Source organism: Liolophura sinensis, chromosome 3 (genome assembly GCF_032854445.1).
Source record: "Liolophura sinensis isolate JHLJ2023 chromosome 3, CUHK_Ljap_v2, whole genome shotgun sequence".
In the NCBI taxonomy this organism is placed as follows: domain Eukaryota; kingdom Metazoa; phylum Mollusca; class Polyplacophora; order Chitonida; family Chitonidae; genus Liolophura; species Liolophura sinensis.
In genome coordinates, this window is record NC_088297.1 from 25,662,001 (window position 1) to 25,682,037 (window position 20,037).

Sequence of the window (20,037 nt, forward strand, 5' to 3'; positions counted from 1 at the left end):
ACTCCAAAATTAAGATTGTGATCCAAATTGACACTCCAGAATTAGGATTGTGATCCCAAATAGACACTCCAAAATTAGGATTGTGATCCAAATAGACACTCCAAAATTAGGATTGTGATCCCAAATTGACACTCCAGAATTAGGATTGTGATCCCAAATTGACACTCCAAAATTAGGATTGTGATTTCAAATTGACACTCCAAAATTAGGATTGTGATCCCAAATTGACACTCCAAAATTAGGATTGTGATCCCAAATAGACATTCCAAAATTAGGATTGTGATCCCAAATTGACACTCCAAAATTAGGATTGTGATCCCAAATTGACACTCCAAAATTAGGATTGTGATTCCAAAATTAGATTGCGATCCCAAAATTAGGTTTGTGATCCCAAATTGACACTCCAAACTTAATATTGCGATCCCAAAATTAGGATTGTGATCCCAAATCGACACTCCAAAATTAGGATTGCGATCCCAAAATTAGGATTGTGATCCCAAATTGACACTCCAAAATTTGGATTGCCATCCCAAAATTAGGATTGTGATCCTAAATGGACACTCCAAAAACTTGTGTTGAGTAACCTACATTATCCCAACACCTCCCTTGTTTTCATAAATGCAAAGATGTGAACGTCTGATGGAAGACATGGAATGTGTTTGTAAATAATACATGATGAGAACTTGTGCACAACTTGTTGCTGATGGTCATTCGGCAATGCTCGCAGCAGTCATGCCATTCATTACAACACTGAGGACGGCTTGATCATTTGGCTGTCGCACCAGTGTTCTTACAAGCGATCTTAAGAACGTCCTCAAACAGCAATGCAGCTGTTTTGAAGTGTGTAAAATGGTAACATTTGTAGGCTTCTCAAGATAATGGAGATATCCATGGTATAGTTTGACAGGCTGAAACGTTATCAAAGCGGGCTTTGCCACCAGTGAAGAGGTTCATGTACATGTGGTTTTCCTTCTGCTGGACGATTATTTCTGAGGATTTCCCAAGATTTCTGACAAGAAATTCCTAGCTCTAGTCAGATTTGTTTAGGCGTAATGAGTGGATGAGAAGGGAGTACTCAGTAATCTGATATTCTGGCATCCATCGGTTGCATCGGGTTTCTGTTGGTTTCACGTAATTTTACCTGTCGTCCGTTGGTCTTTTTTGACATCCATTAATTTCATGTGGTGGTAATTGTTTTCATTTCACGTTCATCACTGTCTTCAGACGTTCATTGGTTTTGTCTTGACTCCAGTGGTTTGTTCGGGCGTTCATTGGTTTTGTCTTGACTCCACTGGTTTGTTCTTGCGTCCATTGGTTTTGTCTTGACTCCATTGGTTTGTTCTGGCGTCCATTGGTTGTGTCTTGACTGCATTGGTTTGTTCTGGCGTCTATTGGTTTTGTCTAGTGTCCATTGGTTTTGTTTGGTACTCATTGGGTTCATCTGGCGTCTCTTGATTTCCTGTGGAATACATTGGTTTTCCTGATAAGCTTCTACTCCTGAATGATTTGTACATGTATGTTGGGATTTTCTGCTTGGTTACAAATTTTGCAACACTTTATCACAGTGGCCAGTGTAGAAGCATGATTTAGGGAATGGTTCACAAGGGTATGATTGTAATATAAAATGAACCTGTCATCTTTTCATTGGAGAATTTAATACCTCATTCTGTTTAATTTCACAGGTATCCAATCTCATCGGTGACGACGGCCTCTCTTAGGGTTGAAATTTCTCCTAATTTATGCTGGTAACAACATCGTTGTCAAGGATACGGAGTCATTAAACATGGATTACACAGACAACGAACTATGGATGGTCATCGTGGGCTTCATCGTGGCCTTCGTGTTGGCCTTTGGAATAGGCGCCAACGATGTGGCCAATTCCTTTGGGACGTCTGTGGGTGCCAAGGTCCTGACTATGGTACAGGCCTGTATACTGGCCAGTATTTTTGAAGTCTTGGGAGCTGTTTTATTAGGTAGGTAAAGGCAATACATATATAATGACATTTTTTTTAACATCGTCTTCAGCAGTGACAGGATTACAGCCATATTTCAAGGAAAAGATCTCTAAAAATCGAAACAGACATCAATTAATAGATAACTTAAAACTATGCATTACTATCCTTTCATTTATTGTTTTAGGTTTTTGTGAAGAGGGTTAAAAGTGCTCATAGGTTTAAATTCTAAGGTGGACTTTATGGGACATACTATTATAGTTTAGTAGCTCTGACATGACAGGAAGTAACCAACTTTAATCACCACACTGAATGCTGGAATAACTCTTTATACCTTAATACTCTTTTAATAATGCTCTCAAAAATTCATTCTTTCTAGTGAACATCACGTAAAAAAGGTGATGTGACGTCAGAGTGCCTAGTTACGGTCAGTTTGGCTCAAAAAGCCCACCATAGAATTCAGATTAACCTTACTTCATATTTTAGCTTTCTTTTACTTTAAAATGTGTCCGTTGGAGGTAATGTTAACGGTCAACCTTGTCAACTTCTAAAACTATTTTTTCAGTGGAGTTTAGGCATACAACCATTATGTAAATCACCTCAAACTGATTTGTTTGTCTTACTGAAAATGCAAGCTTCATAAGACTGTGCAAATTACTTCTCTACACCCCATCGTTCTCTCAGAATGTTCAAACATATTGACCACATTGGCGGTTGAAAAGGTTGGACAATTAGGGTAGCCCAAGTGACCCTCTAATAAGGGTTCTGTGTTAAAAGATACAGTATGTAGGGTTTTGATAGATTTGTTTCTCTCAATGTTAATTTCTTGAAAATCTATATCTTAGTGATTAGCCAGAATCAGAAGGAAAAAAATCTTTCCTACAAACACTGCATGAACCTTACTTTTTCCAGTTGGGTCTGCTTTATAGTCAAACCTTACAAAAAGCATTGTAATCTCCTGAAATTTGGTCCATTTTTTAAAACCACAGGAGGTGACATTACACGCAGGATTTTTACATTGTCTGTTCATCTGTCAGTCCACAAGTCGGGTACAGATCACTTTTCGGGACAAGCTACGTGTACAGATTAAGTTTGAGTATAGAGATGTGCATATGGTATCACTTACTTGTTTTCTCAGCATTTGTTACTTTTGTTTCCCCAGGTTCAAAAGTCTCTGACACAATACGAAAGGGCATTATAGACGTGTCGCCGTACAATGGGACGGAAGAGGTCCTGATGGTGGGGAACGTGTCCGCGTTGATAGGTACCTTACACGATCCGTATATGATGTCATCAGCTGGTAAAGTAGAACAACAGCTTGTTGGCCATGTTGGAGAAATATTAGCATGGGTTGGGAATAGCTGGAATACTCCAACATGGCCACTAGATTGAGCTCCTGCAAACCCCGGATTGTGATTCCTGTACGAAGCAGCAAAACATTATACGCAAACTGTGTTGTATTCAAATCAAGTCATCAAGTTGTACATCGCAGAACATTGACTTCTTCATAACATGAATTCACTGTGAAACATGAACGAAAGATGTCTGAATTTCAGTGAATGTAGTACACTACATACCATTTGTTCTAGTTTTATGTTACTGACTAACTGTGATAAGTGAAAAATTGTTGAGTATGATGTAAAACAAGAATGGTAAAGAGTAGTGATCTAAATAAATGATTTGTTTTTCAGGCTCGTGCATATGGCTGATGATTGCCACATTTCTCAGGCTTCCTGTATCCGCCACTCATAGCATTGTCGGGGCGACATTAGGGTTTGCCCTTGTGGCTCATGGCAGCAAAGGCGTCCAATGGAGACAGATTGGCCTGATCAGTAAGAACTAATCAAAAACAAAGACCTGAAAATGACCATTTTTGTGTATTATCATTTTGGTGGGCCTCGTTGGTTTAGATGGTTAAAGCGATGATGTTGTGTATTTGAGTCCAGATCTTGCTGCTTCACCTGCATGTTTCAGTCAGGAGGCTTGTCAGGTATCTGCTGGAGGTTGGTGGTTTACTCCAAGCACTGGAGTATGCATGTTTCAGTCAGGAGGCTTGTCAGGTACCTGCTGGAGGTCGGTGGTTTACTCCAAGCACTGGAGTATGCATGTTTCGGTCAGGAGGCTTGTCAGGTACCTGCTGGAGGTCGGTGGTTTACTCCAAGCACTGGAGTATGCATGTTTCGGTCAGGAGGCTTGTCAGGTACCTGCTGGAGATCGGTGGTTTACTCCAAGCACTGGAGTATGCATGTTTCGGTCAGGAGGCTTGTCAGGTACCTGCTGGAGGTCGGTGGTTTACTTCAAGCACTCCAGCCTTGGAGTATGCATGTTTCGGTCAGGTTTGTCAGGTACCTGCTGGAGGTCGGTGGTTTACTCCAAGCACTGAAGTATGCATGTTTCGGTCAGGAGGTTTTTCAGGTATCTGCTAGAGGGCGGTAGTTTACTCCAAGCACTGGAGTATACCTATTTTTGGGTCAGGAGGTTTGTCAGGTACCTGTTGGAGCTTGGTGGTTTACTCCAAACACTGGAGTATGCATGCTTCAGTCAGAAGGTTTGTCAGGTATCTGCTGGAGGTTGGTAGTTTACTCCAAGCACTGGAGTATGCATGTTTCGGTCAGGAGGCTTGTCAGGTACCTGCTGGAGGTCGGTGGTTTACTTCAAGCACTGGAGTATGTATGTTTTGGTCAGGAGGTTTGTCAGGTACCTGCTGGAGGCTGGTAGTTTACTCCAAGCACTGGAGTATGCATGTTTCAGTCAGGAGGTTTGTCGGGTACCTGCTGGAGGTTGGTAGTTTACTCCAAGCACTGGAATATGCATGTTTCGGTCAGGAGGTTTGTCAGGTACCTGCTGGAGGTCAGTGGTTTACTCCAAGCACTCCAGCCTTGGAGTATGCATGTTTTGGTCAGTAGGTTTGTGAGGTATCTGCTGGAGGTCGGTGGTTTACTCCAAACACTGGAGTATGCATGTTTTGGTCAGGAGGTTTTTCAGGTATCTGCTGGAGGTTGGTAGTTTACTCCAAACACTGGAGTATGCATGCTTCGGTCAGAAGGTTTGCCAGGTACCTGCTGGAGGGCAGTGGTTTACTTCAAGCACTGGAGTATGCATGTTTCGGTCAGGAGGTTTGTCAGGTATCTGCTGGAGGTTGGTAGTTTACTCCAAGCACTGGATTACGCGTGTTTCGGTCAGGAGGTTTGTCAGGTACCTGCTGGAGGGTGGTGGTTTACTTCAAGCACTCCAGCCTTGGAGTATGCATGTTTCGGTCAGGAGGTTTGTCAGGTACCTGCTGGAGGGCGGTAGTTTACTCCAAGCACTGGATTACGCGTGTTTCGGTCAGAAGGTTTGTCAGGTACCTGCTGGAGGCTGGTAGTTTACTCCAAGCACTGGAGTATGCATGTTTCAGTCAGGAGGTTTGTCGGGTACCTGCTGGAGGTTGGTAGTTTACTCCAAGCACTGGAATATGCATGTTTCGGTCAGGAGGTTTGTCAGGTACCTGCTGGAGGTCAGTGGTTTACTCCAAGCACTCCAGCCTTGGAGTATGCATGTTTTGGTCAGGAGGTTTGTGAGGTATCTGCTGGAGGTCGGTGGTTTACTCCAAACACTGGAGTATGCATGTTTTGGTCAGGAGGTTTTTCAGGTACCTGTTGGAGCTCGGTGGTTTACTCCAAACACTGGAGTATGCATGCTTCGGTCAGAAGGTTTGTCAGGTATCTGCTGGAGGGCAGTGGTTTACTTCAAGCACTGGAGTATGCATGTTTCGGTCAGGAGGTTTGTCAGGTATCTGCTGGAGGTTGGTAGTTTACTCCAAGCACTGGATTACGCGTGTTTCGGTCAGGAGGTTTGTCAGGTACCTGCTGGAGGGCGGTGGTTTACTTCAAGCACTCCAGCCTTGGAGTATGCATGTTTCGGTCAGGAGGTTTGTCAGGTACCTGCTGGAGGGCGGTAGTTTACTCCAAGCACTGGATTACGCGTGTTTCGGTCAGAAGGTTTGTCAGGTACCTGCTGGAGGGCGGTAGTTTACTCCAAGCACTGGATTACGCGTGTTTCGGTCAGAAGGTTTGTCAGGTACCTGCTGGAGGCTGGTAGTTTACTCCAAGCACTGGATTACGCGTGTTTCGGTCAGAAGGTTTGTCAGGTACCTGCTGGAGGGCAGTAGTTTACTCCAAGCACTGGATTACGCGTGTTTCGGTCAGGAGGTTTGTCAGGTACCTGCTGGAGACCGGTGGTTTACTCCAAGCATGTGAAATGGTGAAGTATTACAGTACGTCTTTTGAGTAAGGAAGGCATATTTGAGATCTGAGCCATGTAAAGATGGGTACATATGAAGTAGCCTGTAATTCCAAAGCCATAAAATGGTAACATTGGAACAAAGGGATGTCATGTGCATTGTTTCATTTCCTGTGAAAACAACCATGTTCATGTATAAAATGTGATTATAATTAAATAGTGTGGCCTTTTAGAATTTCAAAAAAGAACAGATAAATGCATGATTTGGATAATGTTTTCTTGTTTCTCCTTCAGTTGATTATTGTGTTTCTTATCTCTCCATCAGTTGGTTAATGTGTTTCTTTTTTCTCTGTCAGTTGGTTAATGTGTTTCTTGTTTCTTCTTGAGTTGGCTGATGTGTTTCTTGTTTCTCTGTCAGTTGGTTAATGTGTTTCTTGTTTCTCCGTCAGTTGGTTCCTGGTTTGTGTCACCTGTCCTCTCAGGAATCATCTCATCCGTCTTGTTCATCATCATCCGACACTTTCATTTTAAACAAGGTACGTGTCTGATATGCTCTCATTGAATAGTTATTCTAAGGGAAGTAACTGTTTTTGTCACAGGCTTCCAGGCATAATGGTCTTAACCTTAAAATAAAGGAAAACTCTCAAAATGATGTTGAAATTTGAATTCTTAAGGATTCTTTTGATCGTAGCGCCTATGTGTAATTCATGATTTTTTTTTTTCAAAATAAAAAAAAAACAGTGCCAGTAATTATAAACTAAGCATAGTAAAGATACATTACTTCAGGGCAGCATAGATGGCTAGGTGGTCCCCCGAGATCTTCAGTGTCTGAAGGTAAAATGGATTAACCTTCACATAACCTTCTGTAGTCACCTCGCTGTCTATGTCTACTGCCATGTGTCAGCTAAAAGAGAGGCACCATGTAGGGGATTGGAACCCTGAAGGGATGGGAAACCTGTAAAGGATGCGGACCCTGAAGGGATGAGAATCCTGTAGGGGATGGTGGACCCCTGAAAGGATGGGAATCCTGCAAGGATGGGGGACCCTGAAGGGGATGGAGACCCTGAACGGAAGAGAATCCTGTTAGGGGGTGGGGACCCTAGAGGGATAGTAACTCTGATGGGAATCCTGTAGGGGGTGAGGAGGGTGTGGGGGCTGGGATAACATTGTTTGGTCTGGGAACCCTGGAGAGAATGGGAATCCTGTAGGGGATGGGGACACTGAAGGGATGGGAATCCTGTATGGTCTGGGAATCCTGTAGGGGATGGGGACACTGAAGGGATGGGGAATCCTGTATGGCCTGGGAACCCCTGGAGGGGATGGGGACACTGAAGGGATGGGAACCTGTATGGTCTGGGAACCCTGGGGGGGGGGGGGGGGCATACATATACAAATGTATACAGATATGTTCTTACACATGATGGTTTTATTTTATCTTTTTAGGCCAAGACTTTGGAACCTGGCTTGAAATTTTTTACCGATATTTTACGCTGTCACACTCACTATAAATACCATTTCCATTCTCTTTGTCGGATCAGAGTGTAAGTGGGATTGACTAATCCTGCTTGAAAAGTTAGGCTGCTCTTTAACTGTACACTTTAGAAATATCCAAAATCTTCCAGTATTTATGTACATATTGGAGAAATTCTCTCCCCCTACCTTCATGGTTCTTTTGCCTGGGTGGCAGCAAGTGATCAGCTTTGATAGTATGGCCTTTTATGTGACTGTACATGAAGTTCACTGCGGATGGCATTTACATCTGTACCTAACTGTCAAAAAGCTCATCATTTACTTGCCAAAGGTCAGTGGTTTATAGCAGACAGATTGTCGTCATATGACTGAGAAATCTACGACGTTAAAACCCCAGGCATACATACCTTTTCAACCACATCTGCAACCAGTATTTTGAAACATTCTGAGAGAACTATGTGGTGTAGAGGAAATAATTTGCACGGTTTAAGGAAGCTTGCATCTATAGTCACACCGACAAATCATTTTTAGCATCATTTTCGTAATAATTGTATGCATAAATTCCACTGGAAAGAGTGCTTTAGTGGGTTGAAAAGGTTGAAACATTTATAGTAAATCGGAAAAAATTGATGGTTTATCTAAAGAAAAATGCTTGAGTAACTTGAGAATATTTTTTCGTCGAGATATTTAGGAAAATGTCTACCGAATCCAAATTCAGGGATAGGTATGATCCTAGAGGGAATAAGCTGCCTTTAACTACATTGTGTTGATCAACAATAACAGTAATTGTTTTGTTTTATTTCAGTATTAGGTTTCAACAAAATCCCTGTATGGGGAAAATTCGTCATTAGCTTTGGGGTGGGGATTGTAACAGCTCTTGTGGTGAGGATAATAGCTGTACCATGGCTACGACGGAAAATCAAAAGTAAGTGCACGAAGCTCCACTGTTGTTGTACAGAGAAAGGATTATCAAAAACGGAAATAAGCATGAATAGAAGAATGACTAAAACTGGTATTGAAACATGGTATTCAAACTGGTTTTAAACATTTTTTAAGAAAAATATAAATGATGTTTATAAATACAAACTATATTGTAGGGTGGGTTTTGTTGGTCATGTTTACTGTATCTGGTTTATCGGGCTGTTCATATCACCAGCCTAGCACTGTAGTGTTATTGTGTCAATTCTGAGGGCACAAGCTCTTCATATAAGGGATTGTTGAAATCAGGGGGAGCCTCTGTGGCTAGTGTGCCAGAGCAGCACGATAACTGAGGAGCATCTCACCCAATGTGGTAGCTGTGAGTTCAAGTCCAGCTCATGCTGGCTTCCTCTCCGGCCGTACGTGGAAAGGTCTGTCAGCAACCTGCCGATGGTCCTGGGTTTCCTCCACCATAATGCTGGACCGCTGTCGTGTAAGTGAAATATTCTCGAGCACAGCGTAAAATACCAATCAAGGAAAGAAATCAATTTTCATAAAAAGGGTCGTCATGGGCTCAGATGTTTAAAGCGCTGTCTCCCTGCAACCATTGGGCCTTTAACCATCGCTGCAACCATTGGGCCTTTAACCATCGCTGCAACGATTGGGCCTTTCACCATCGCTGCAACCATTGGGCCTTTAACCAATGAAGCTGTGTGGTTGAATCAAGTTTTCGCTGTTGTGGCTGTGGCGTTAGTCGGGGGGGTTTCCAGGTATCTGATAAAGGGTGATGGTTTACCCCGGGGTTGATTTTTCTCCACCCATAAGCCTAACCACCCCGTTACTAATGTTTACATTTCATGCATAAGTCCTTATACCACAGTGAATTACCTTAAATGACCAAAAATTTCAGCCACAAAAAGTGCAATTTTAAAGAAAGATAAATGTCACAAAGTATTAGTTTTGGTGCTGAAACTTATAATTTTCCAGAAGAATATCATCTAATGTTCCAAGCAAGCATCAAAACACCTTACTAAAAGAATGTGGAAATTTCTGGTCATTTGGATCATCAGGATTGTCGGCATTGTGTGTATTCTAATTTCACAGTCGTTGTTTCACGCGTCAGTGAATACGTCAGTATTGCTGCGGTTTTCTTGAGTGAGAATTACCATAAAATGGCTATCTATTTGTGAATTGTGTGAGTTAGTTGTTATTCACAAAGGAAACTTTTCGTGTAGATTTTTATTACATAAATAAAGGTATCTTCCTAGGCTAGTGTGGCAGTGATTAGGTGCATTTGGCAGCGGTTAGGTGCATTTACACTGTGATTCTCTGCCTTGGTGTGGCAGTTCAGAAGTTTGTATTTTGTGTGTAAATCAGTCAATCATTTGTGCTTCAGGAGAGTGTTTCAGTGAGAGTGTTGAGGTGTTGAACCTGGGTGGGGCAGTTCCCAGCAAGGAATGTACACCTGAACATAAACCAGCCTCAGGTAGGTGGATTCTAGAGGTTCTAATGGCCCATTTTACAAGGAGGGTGTAACGCTAAGTTAAGTGTAACTGCCAGGGCAACGTGCATCTACAGTATGTGGCTCATTTTACAAGGAGGGTGTAACACAATTCAAGTGGAATTGCCAGAACAACGTGCCTGTACAGTATTTCGCGCATTTCACAAGAAGGGCTTGATGCTATGTCAAGTGTAACTGCCAGGGCAACGTGCCTATACACTATGTGTCACTATAACAGTTGTATTTGACTCAAGTTTGTAAAACTGGCCCCTGTCACATTTGTATTTGTTTTAACTCATTACGTGGGAGCGGGGCGTAACTTGGCACACGTTTAGACACAGGTAGTTAGGAGACCTACATGACAAAACCAGATAAAATAGTGAGTTATTCTGCATGGATGTTTGCAGCATACATGACTGCCTCCTCCAAACGTGTTTTAGTACGTATTTTAGAAATCTAGAGACTAAAGTTGTTCTGTTAGCGTGTCAGACTCACGCTATGAAACTGACAATCAGGGGAGATAACTTATCCAGCTGTAGCTGTATTGGCTGTTGAGCATTCACACATTGTAACTGTGATGAATTTCCATAATTCTTGTTGTAGCTGTTGATCAGAATAACTCAAATGTGAAGACAGCAAACCATGTGGAATGGTTGAATGAATCAGGTAAATGTGGGTAAAGATGTTATCTACTTGTGTAGCTTTAAAGGATTGACTGGTATTGTCTCAGCCAAGTACATGTTCATCCTGGCGTCTGTCTGTCTCAGTCTGTGTCTGTCTGTCTGTCTGTCTGTCTCAGTCTCTGTCTGTCTGTCTCAGTATCTGTCTGTCTGTCAGTCAGTCAGTCTGTCTCTGTCTGTCTGTCTGTCTGTCTGTCTCAGCCTCTGTGTGTCAGTCAGTCAGTCTGTCTCTGTCTGTCTGTCTCTGCCTGTCTGTCTCTGTCTCTCTCTCTGTCTCTGTATGTCTGTCTCTGTCTGTGTGTCTGTCTCTGTTTGTCTGTTTGTCTCTGTCTGTCTTTCTGTCTTTCTGTCTGTCTGCCTGTCTGCCTGTCTGTCTTCTGTCTCAGTCTCTGTCTGTCAGTCAGTCAGTCAGTCTGTCTCTGTCTGTCTGTCTCTGCCTGTCTGTCTCTGCCTGTCTGTCTCTGTCTCTCTGTCTGTCTCTCTGTCTCTGTATGTCTGTCTCTGTCTGTGTGTCTGTCTCTGTTTGTCTGTTTGTCTCTGTCTGTCTTTCTGTCTGTCAAAAAAACATTTATAACCTGATTTCTAGTCTTCTTAATTATTTAAAAAAAATAGAGGCTGGTTGAGACAGTTGCGGGGACAGCAGCCATATTTGTCCTTAGCCACTGTATAACTGTGCCATATATTGCTTTGTTTTTGTTTGTGAAGGCCGTGGGGAAGAACAGTGTCTTACAAATTGACAGAGTTACCTTCATAAATATTGTTATTATTACTGTCAGACTAGCAGTCTATATTTAACCCCTGTAGTGGTTTTAGTTCATTTGATTAAAAAGAATCCAAAAGTTTTTTTTTATTCTTATATATTTACAGATGTCTTGTATTTGTAAGAATTAATTATTTTTTGTTCATTTGCAGCACATTTATCTCATGATGAGTTTCTCTTATTGACTTCAGCCACTACACTTTTCTATGTCTTAAATTGTTTTTCATTTTTGCATGTATTTTTATGACTAAAGTTCAGATTGTCTGTTTTTAGAGAAAACGAATATTGATGGCAAAATTGTTGATGGAGTAACACCAGTTGCTGAAAAAGAAGGAAAAGAAATTGTGAGCTTATTTATACTTTTGGTAAAAGTTCTCATTGCCATTGTCAGTAGAAACTTCATTGCTATGCACTTTAGCCTCCAGTACAGTGTCCTGTTCCTGTAAATTTGACATTTATCACATATTAAGGTGCAGTAATTCAATGACATTAATAAAATAAATATGGGGCCTCGGTGGTTAGCCCGCAAGCACATTGCAATGACCCAGGAGTCTCTCATCAATATGGTCGCTATGAGTTCAAGTCTACTTCATGCTGTCTTCCTCTCCGGTCGTACATGGGAAGGTCTGCCAGCAACCTGAGGATGGTTGTTGGTTTCCCATTGGCTTTGACCGGTTTCCTCCCACCACAATGCTGGTCGTCGTCGTATAAGTGAAATATTCTTGAGTACAGCGTAAAACACCAATCAGATAAATAAAAAAAATCGCTATGGTTTTATGTACATAGGATAAATATTGGTTTGAAGTGTATGTCAAGACATTAAAAGAAAAGAACACATTTATACAAACTATACTATAAATGAAAGAGCTATACAAACTGTGTGGAATTCTATTTTTTTTTCTAAAGAAAGTTTTTGCGAGAGAGAAATACGGTTTTAAATATCTTCATTTTCTACAAAATCCAACGATTTGAGGCGCGTTGAAAATCCTTCCATGTTTTAGACTTGTCCAATGAAAAGCCTTGTTTCTTCCTCTTGAATATTCATTGTGATGTCAAGGTGCTTAAGGTTTGACTCTTACCATATGATTAACATGCAATTCCAGTTTTATATCAGTGCGTATATTATGGTACTCGTGGATGTTAAGGTCTATAATAGCCAACCCTAACAAGGAAGAGTTAGTGATGTACTAGAGGATCACATCATGCCAACATTCGTGGCTGTTGTCTGCCAAAAATTTGTCTGAAATGCCATGTCCTGAACAGCTACAGGGCAAAGCTAAGCACGATGACGTATGTAATCTGTTCAAATGGCGGTGTAAAGGAAACTTCTGAGCCTTTGATGTTTAACTATTAAATACTCAAATAACAAGCCCTGCTGACAGAAAATTTAGATATTTTATTTAACCTTAGGTATAGCCCTTTCATTTAAGGTATAGGTTGTATAAATGTGTTCTTTTCTTTTAAAGGTAAAATTTTATTTGGTAAAGACTTTTCTCAGCAACTCGTATTCATCTATTTCTGAAAGCCTCATTGTACACGGAACACGTAAAACTGACGTAAAAGATGGTTGAGATGTCAGAGGTACTCTGTACATAACTTGCTCCATCTGTAAAATTTTGGGAATTGGGTTTCAAAAGATGAAGGGTCATCAGTGTAGAATATCCTGGTCTGTAAAAGTCAGTCTCTTCATGAAAAATGTCAAAAATGTGAATGCGTTTTCATTTATGTTTTGTTCAGGTTGTTACGAATCACGTAAACAACAACTGTGAATCTGAGAATGGGACGGAGGCAGCTAATGGACACATCCCTAACGAAGCACAAAAACCTCTGCTGACAGAGCAGAAAGTTGCCGTATCTGACAGCGCCATTGGTGAGTGCAGTAACCATGAAAGTGCAGTAACCATGACAGTGCAGTAACCATGACAGTGCAATGTTAATCTGCAGGGCAGTAGGAGCCATGGATTATCAGAGTAGTAGGAGCCATGGATTATCAGACTAGTAGGAGTCTGGGATTATCAGAGTAGTAGGAGCCATGGATTATCAGAGTAGTAGGAGTCTGGGATTATTAGATCAGTAGGAGTCTGGGATTATCAGAGTAGTAGGAGCCATGGATTATTAGATCAGTAGGAGTCTGGGATTATCAGAGTAGTAGGAGCCATGGATTATCAGAGTAGTAGGAGCCATGGATTATTAGATCAGTAGGAGCCATGGATTATTAGATCAGTAGGAATCTGGGATTATCAAGCTGCTGTGCGAATGTAGCTGAGATAATGTTTTCTCCACCCAGAAACTTGGCCACCTGTGGCATTAAATACCAACCATATAAGTATATAAATGCCTTTAGAAGAGTCATTTTTGTGATTTGTGGATAAGGTGACCAGACTAAAGGTCTACCCTTGGTTCTCCTCAGGTGTTATTTGCCTCAGTTGTTTTGCATCATGGTGATAATTATGTGATATAAGACATTTTTGACAATATTCTTAAGGTCCTTAATGGCACCTGTATTATTGTGACTTTGGCTTTCTAGTGCTTGACTTGCCATGCAACGAGGAAAAACTGAACGATTCTGGAAGTTCCATGGAAATAGAAAATGAAGAGGTAAGCTGATAAGAAACAGAATAATAATCAACAAAAGAAATAATGTATAAGTACTGTATTAAAGAAAAAAATGTTTAAGAAGTACATGTAATGGGCTTGTGTCTGGAGTGTAAAGTTCAGCTTCTATCAGTCAGTTCAAACAATAGAATCCTGCTAGTCCAAAATAATTGTATTGTCAAAGTTATTTAAACCAGGGGTTAGTATCAAATCAGATTTACTGGAGGCATTATTCAGATTTTTGGGAGTTTTTGTCATGAAGTGATAACTTTTTTTTTTTTTTCAGAAAAGGAAGAAAGCTGCACGAGACAGTGTGAAAGATTCTCCCGAGACGGTCAAGATCTTCTCCTTTCTGCAAATTCTCACTGCCATCTTTGGTTCGTTCGCACATGGAGGAAATGATGTCAGGTGAGACCGTGTGACATTAGCATTTTCTCTCCGATTTTTAGCTCGCCTATATTAGGTAGCTTACGTCGTACCCTGAGCATCAGCATTGGCGTCCAATCACAGGAAAGGCAATGTTATTAAGCAAAATGTTAGGGTGGTATCTCAAAAAGTACAGCATGTATTGACCTGAAGTTTTACATGCACATAAAGCACAATGACACAAGGGAGATGTTCAATCACTGATGCTCTGTGTGCGTATTAATTACCATAAATTGCCAAATTCATGGCTTCCGTAATTTATGTATTGAGCTGAAGTTTTGCATTCATGTATCTCCTAAAGACGAGATCTTTGGTCACCTTGCTACCAAATCTGAGTTAGCTGCCACAAGCAACAAGATTGTTAATGCTGTTCTTTTTGTTGTTATTTGATATCTGGATGGTTCACTTCTTGTTCTTGCTTGTTGGGTGTTACAATAACAATGATAATTAAACAAATAATTCAAGCTCATCTGTTGTCCTATTACTTAAACCTCTGCTGAAAATGTTTATTCATGAGGGTGTGCAAATTGTCTGGTTTCCAGCAATGCGATTGGTCCACTGGTGGCACTGTGGATTATCTTTCAAGAAGGGAGTGTCCAGCAGAAGGCAGCCACGCCCATTTGGCTGCTCCTGTACGGAGGAGTCGGCATTTCGGTGGGTTTGTGGGTGTGGGGCCGCCGTGTTATCAAGACACTCGGGGAAGATCTCACTAAAATCACTCCCAGCAGGTGCGTTGTTGTTGAAGTGGTTAATCATCAGATACACAGCTGAAAAAAAAACACTTCCGTTCAATTGAAAAACTTGAAAAGAATGAAATGCAATAACTGCTAAAAAACTTAAAATCCTCCCCCCCCCCCTCCAAAAGTGCCTATTTAGACACAAATACATGTTACGTTACTTAGCTACTGAATAGACTGAATCTTTCCCAGTAAGACATCATCCTAATTTCCAAACTAATGTCAAAGCACTAATCTCAGATCAGTGATAAATCAGTCTCCAAATCAGGGATAATAATGTGTGACTTATCATGAGTGAACTACTGCATTTCTGTGGTGTCCTTTATGGACCATATTTCTCATATCAGTACCCATAAACCTGACTGCTGTATGTAAAAAAAAAAAAAAATTCTTTTAATTTATGTCTATGTCCGTTTTAATATTTCAGTGGCTTTTGCATTGAAATTGGCTCTGCCTTTACCGTTCTTGTGGCTTCCAATGTGGGCATTCCAATCAGCACCACGCACTGTAAGGTGGGCTCCGTGGTGATGGTGGGGAGGGTACGATCTCGAGAAGTCGTCGACTGGAAATTATTCCGCAACATCGTGTTTGCATGGCTGGTGACATTGCCTGTATCAGGGGGGATAAGTGCTGGCGTCATGGCCTGTCTCCGTCTGCTACTTTGAGCCAGTCTGCTCCGGTTTGATGCAGTTGTAAGTGGATGAATCCAGTCCAGTGCAGAGCTGGTTGGAGTAGACGCTGATCTCGTATATTCCAGCGCAGACTGGCTAGACCCTGTCAGAACTAGTTTCTGAATGTTTCAAGAAGACAGCAGATCTGACTGGGCTTTTACTTCCAGAGAGTCAAAAAGTTCCATCTTTGTGTTCTGCAGAGATGAGTAGTGTAACATGAATTTACACTGGTATGTTTCACAAGAAGCAAAAGTGCAAAGAACACATCAAATCTCAACAATTGTAAAAACATGATAAGGCTATTTGCAAAAAAAAAAAAGCGACACTTCAAACCTTTATGTCTTTACGGTGGTTTGACCCTATCTTCATTTTTGCCATATAACTCCCCTCACCCCATGCCACTCCCAGTACATCTTCACTTGTGGATGAAGCAAAGCTGTAGTATACAACTGTACAAGCAGTTTATACACATGTACGAAGTTGAGCTGAAACTGGCTGTAGCAGTGAGAGGATGAACAGTGAAATCTGGCTGTTGTGTAGTTTGGCTCAGTCCATAATGTAGGGTAACCTGTAGATAAAATTTAAGTCAAACATGTTTGTCATAATGTGTGTCTGTAACTTGGCTGTCATAATGTATGAAACAAGACAGTTATAATGTGTGGCTGAAACAAGGCTGTCATAATGTGTGGCTGAAATGAAGCTCTTGTAATGTGTGGCTGTAACTTGGCTGTCATAATGTATGAAACAAGACAGTTATAATGTGTGGCTGAAACAAGGCTGTCATAATGTGTGGCTGAAATGAAGCTCTTGTAATGTGTGGCTGTAACTTGGCTGTCATAATGTATGAAACAAGACAGTTATAATGTGTGGCTGAAACAAGGCTGCCATAATGTGTGGCTGAAATGAAGCTCTTGTAATGTGTGGCTGTAACTTGGCTGTCATAATGTATGAAACAAGACATTTATAATGTGTGGGTGAAACAAGGCTGCCATAATGTGTGGCTGAAATGAAGCTCTTGTAATGTGTGGCTGTAACTTGGCTGTCATAATGTATGAAACAAGACAGTTATAATGTGTGGCTGAAACAAGGCTGCCATAATGTGTGGCTGAAATGAAGCTCTTGTAATGTGTGGCTGTAACTTGGCTGTCATAATGTATGAAACAAGACATTTATAATGTGTGGCTGAAACAAGGCTGTCATAATGTGTGGCTGAAATGAAGCTCTTGTAATGTGTGGCTGTAACTTGGCTGTCATAATATATGAAACAAGACAGTTATAATGTGTGGCTGAAACAAGGCTGTCATAATGTGTGGCTGAAATGAAGCTCTTGTAATGTGTGGCTGTAACTTGGCTGTCATAATGTATGAAACAAGACAGTTATAATGTGTGGCTGAAACAAGGCTGTCATAATGTGTGGCTGAAATGAAGCTCTCGTAATGTGTGGCTGTAACTTGGCTGTCATAATGTATGAAACAAGACAGTTAAATTGTGTGGCTGAAACAAGGCTGTCATAATGTGTGGCTGAAATGAAGCTCTCGTAATGTGTGGCTGTAACTTGGCTGTCATAATGTATGAAACAAGACAGTTAAATTGTGTGGCTGAAACAAGGCTGTCATAATGTGTGGCTGAAACAGAGCTGTGGCAGGTTTTAGCTGAAATAAGGCTTTAGCTGTAGTAATGGGTTGCTCAAGTGCTCAAGGCAAGTTCAAGAAAACTTTATTTAATCAAATAGTTTGTAAAACAATGGTGTAAGACAGTATGTCAGTGAGTAGACAACATTGTATAAACACTGATACATGTAATGCAGTGCGTCTGTGAGTAGAATGTTGTATAAACACTGATACATGTCACAAAAATTTTAAAAAGTTACATTTGTATGATAACTTTTTTGTCTGGAATAATAATAAATTATTTCCATGTTGATGCAAAATGATTGAGAAGTTTAAGCAAAATTCTCAGACTCATCATACATGTATGTACTGATGTAAATCCCGCTTTCCGACCCCCTCCTATTTTATATAGTCAAGTTTCAAGGTCAAACTCTTTGGTGATGTTGGGCAACATCACCTGCCTTGTTCTGGTCTGAACACAAGTTCACAAAAATCCAACTTCTCAGTTTTCTCCATCGCTCATCTACTCTTTTTCAGATGTCCATGTTGTAGTAATGAAAAACAATTGTCATACATTTTTGACAGATCATATGGTACAAGCAGGACTATTGTTTTTGGGCTTTTTTTGGCAGCGATAAAAGAGCTTCCCTGTTCTCAGGCCTTTTTGACATTCCCAGTACATTATTAAAAGATTAAAACAAAATAAACTACAGAAGAGAATTTCAAGAAAATACGTTGAAACTACCAATCTTTTTTTGGGAGGGGGGTTTGTTCAAATTTAGATTTTCGTAAATTATGGAATTATTTTACTTGCGAGATTTTTTTGTGGTGTTTTAAATGACTAGTAGTCCGTATTAGGCTGGACATGATATAGATGCACAACTCTTCAATAATGACTGTTCATATAACTCATAATATGCAAATGTGATGAATTGATGTTTAGAAAAGTTTACATTCTCAAGGTCAGTTTTATCAGAGGGTAAACCTTTTTTGTTGTCAAGTTAAAAATATCTTATGGTAATATTGTTTTTTTGTTTTCAATATTGGAGGGTATCTTAAATGTTATGGTCATTTTTTGTACAAGGTGGAAAAAGGATATTATGTTTGATACAATGTGGAAAAGGGTATAATGTTTGATAATACACTTCACCTATTTAATGGTGTCTACTTGTGAAATTTGCTTCATGTGTTCATCATCATGTTCATATTTTTAAAACCTTCTTCTGCAGATCAGTTTGTATATTCAGCTGTATGTCCACCATAGAAAAAAATGCAAAAGCTAATTAATTTTCAATACCAATGGTAACCACGGTAATGATGCCAGCGGTAACCATGCCAATGGTAACCATGCCAATGGTAACCATAGCCTTATATTGTAATAGTGAACCTAATAATCAACTCTGAGACGAAGTTAGCATCTTTTTACAGAGAATGAAAAAACCAGGTTTTCAATTTACAATGTTTTATAAAGATACTCCTTATGGTTGTTTTCTCTGAATCCTGTTTATATGGGCAATACTGTTATTATGTAACTTATACAGGTGGGTTATGTTGTTTATATTCATTATGTATAATTTTGGTGTTAATTCAGTGAAATTTGAAGGTTTTTGTCAGTGTTTTATCCCAGATTTATGGATTTGATCCCAGCCAGTGTATGCAAATTTCTTCAAATATTATTATATTTACATAATTAGTGATATTGATTTAAAACAACTTGTATTATTCAATCATAAAATCCAGTCACATGCAGACAGCTGAATTTGAAACTTTGTTTAAGTTACTGTCAGATGTGGATAAAAAACAACAAACAGATGTGATACACTGTATGTCAAATCCATTTTGATGCTTTCAGGTTTGATATCATGCCAGCCCATGGTAGTGGTCATGGCCTGGTCTGTTCATTTTGTGTTGTTATTTTGAAGTTGTTAGTGTTCAGTTTTTGTTATTCGGTTGTGTTTGAATAACCGGTAATTAGTATTTTTTTCTATCGCTTTCTTGCCAGAATCAGGTTCTTGTCATTTGATTTAGTTTTTGAAGACTTCATCAAACTGTATAATAGATTTCAACACATAATTATTTTACAGTACCTTTATTAGATATTACTGGGTGTCAAAGACAGAAGTTTGTAATATGAAATCCACATTGTATGTCCCCAGCGTTCATGATTGTTTTCACATGCTTCATGATTGTTTTTACATACTTCATGGTGTGAAATCAAAAAGTTGATGTCATTCTGACTTGTCAGTATGTCCACACCAGTTTCAAAATATTTGTTTTTATCTCTCCAACCACTAAAGAGGATCCACCCTGTAAATAATTTGAAACATTTGCACAATTTTGTTTTCAAACACAACTGCCACATGTGCCTTAAGCTTACATATGAACATTTGCAAAATTGCTCACAGAAATATACTTGCATGTTTCAAATGTCTTCTCATTTTTTTACACCTGTTGTATTCCTCAAAGAGCCATTATGAGGCATGAGACTAATTTAAA

The 20,037-nt window shown here is 40.1% G+C and overlaps 1 protein-coding gene across 1 annotated transcript in view; it reads left to right on the plus strand.

Annotated features, from left to right (window-relative positions):
• LOC135463590 (sodium-dependent phosphate transporter 2-like) overlaps nt 1-16,864 on the plus strand; it is a 60,066-nt gene extending 43,202 nt beyond the window's left edge. The window contains 16 exon segments of the mRNA XM_064740905.1: nt 1,683-1,973; nt 3,115-3,216; nt 3,644-3,784; nt 6,623-6,693; nt 6,695-6,709; nt 7,617-7,643; nt 7,645-7,714; nt 8,449-8,568; nt 9,958-10,047; nt 10,666-10,728; nt 11,776-11,846; nt 13,240-13,372; nt 14,030-14,100; nt 14,384-14,505; nt 15,066-15,251; nt 15,688-16,864. Of these exon segments, the coding sequence (XP_064596975.1) occupies nt 1,784-1,973; nt 3,115-3,216; nt 3,644-3,784; nt 6,623-6,693; nt 6,695-6,709; nt 7,617-7,643; nt 7,645-7,714; nt 8,449-8,568; nt 9,958-10,047; nt 10,666-10,728; nt 11,776-11,846; nt 13,240-13,372; nt 14,030-14,100; nt 14,384-14,505; nt 15,066-15,251; nt 15,688-15,925 (1,710 nt within the window). The 5' untranslated portion in view covers nt 1,683-1,783 and the 3' untranslated portion in view covers nt 15,926-16,864.
• The last annotated feature ends 3,173 nt before the right edge of the window (nt 16,865-20,037 follow it).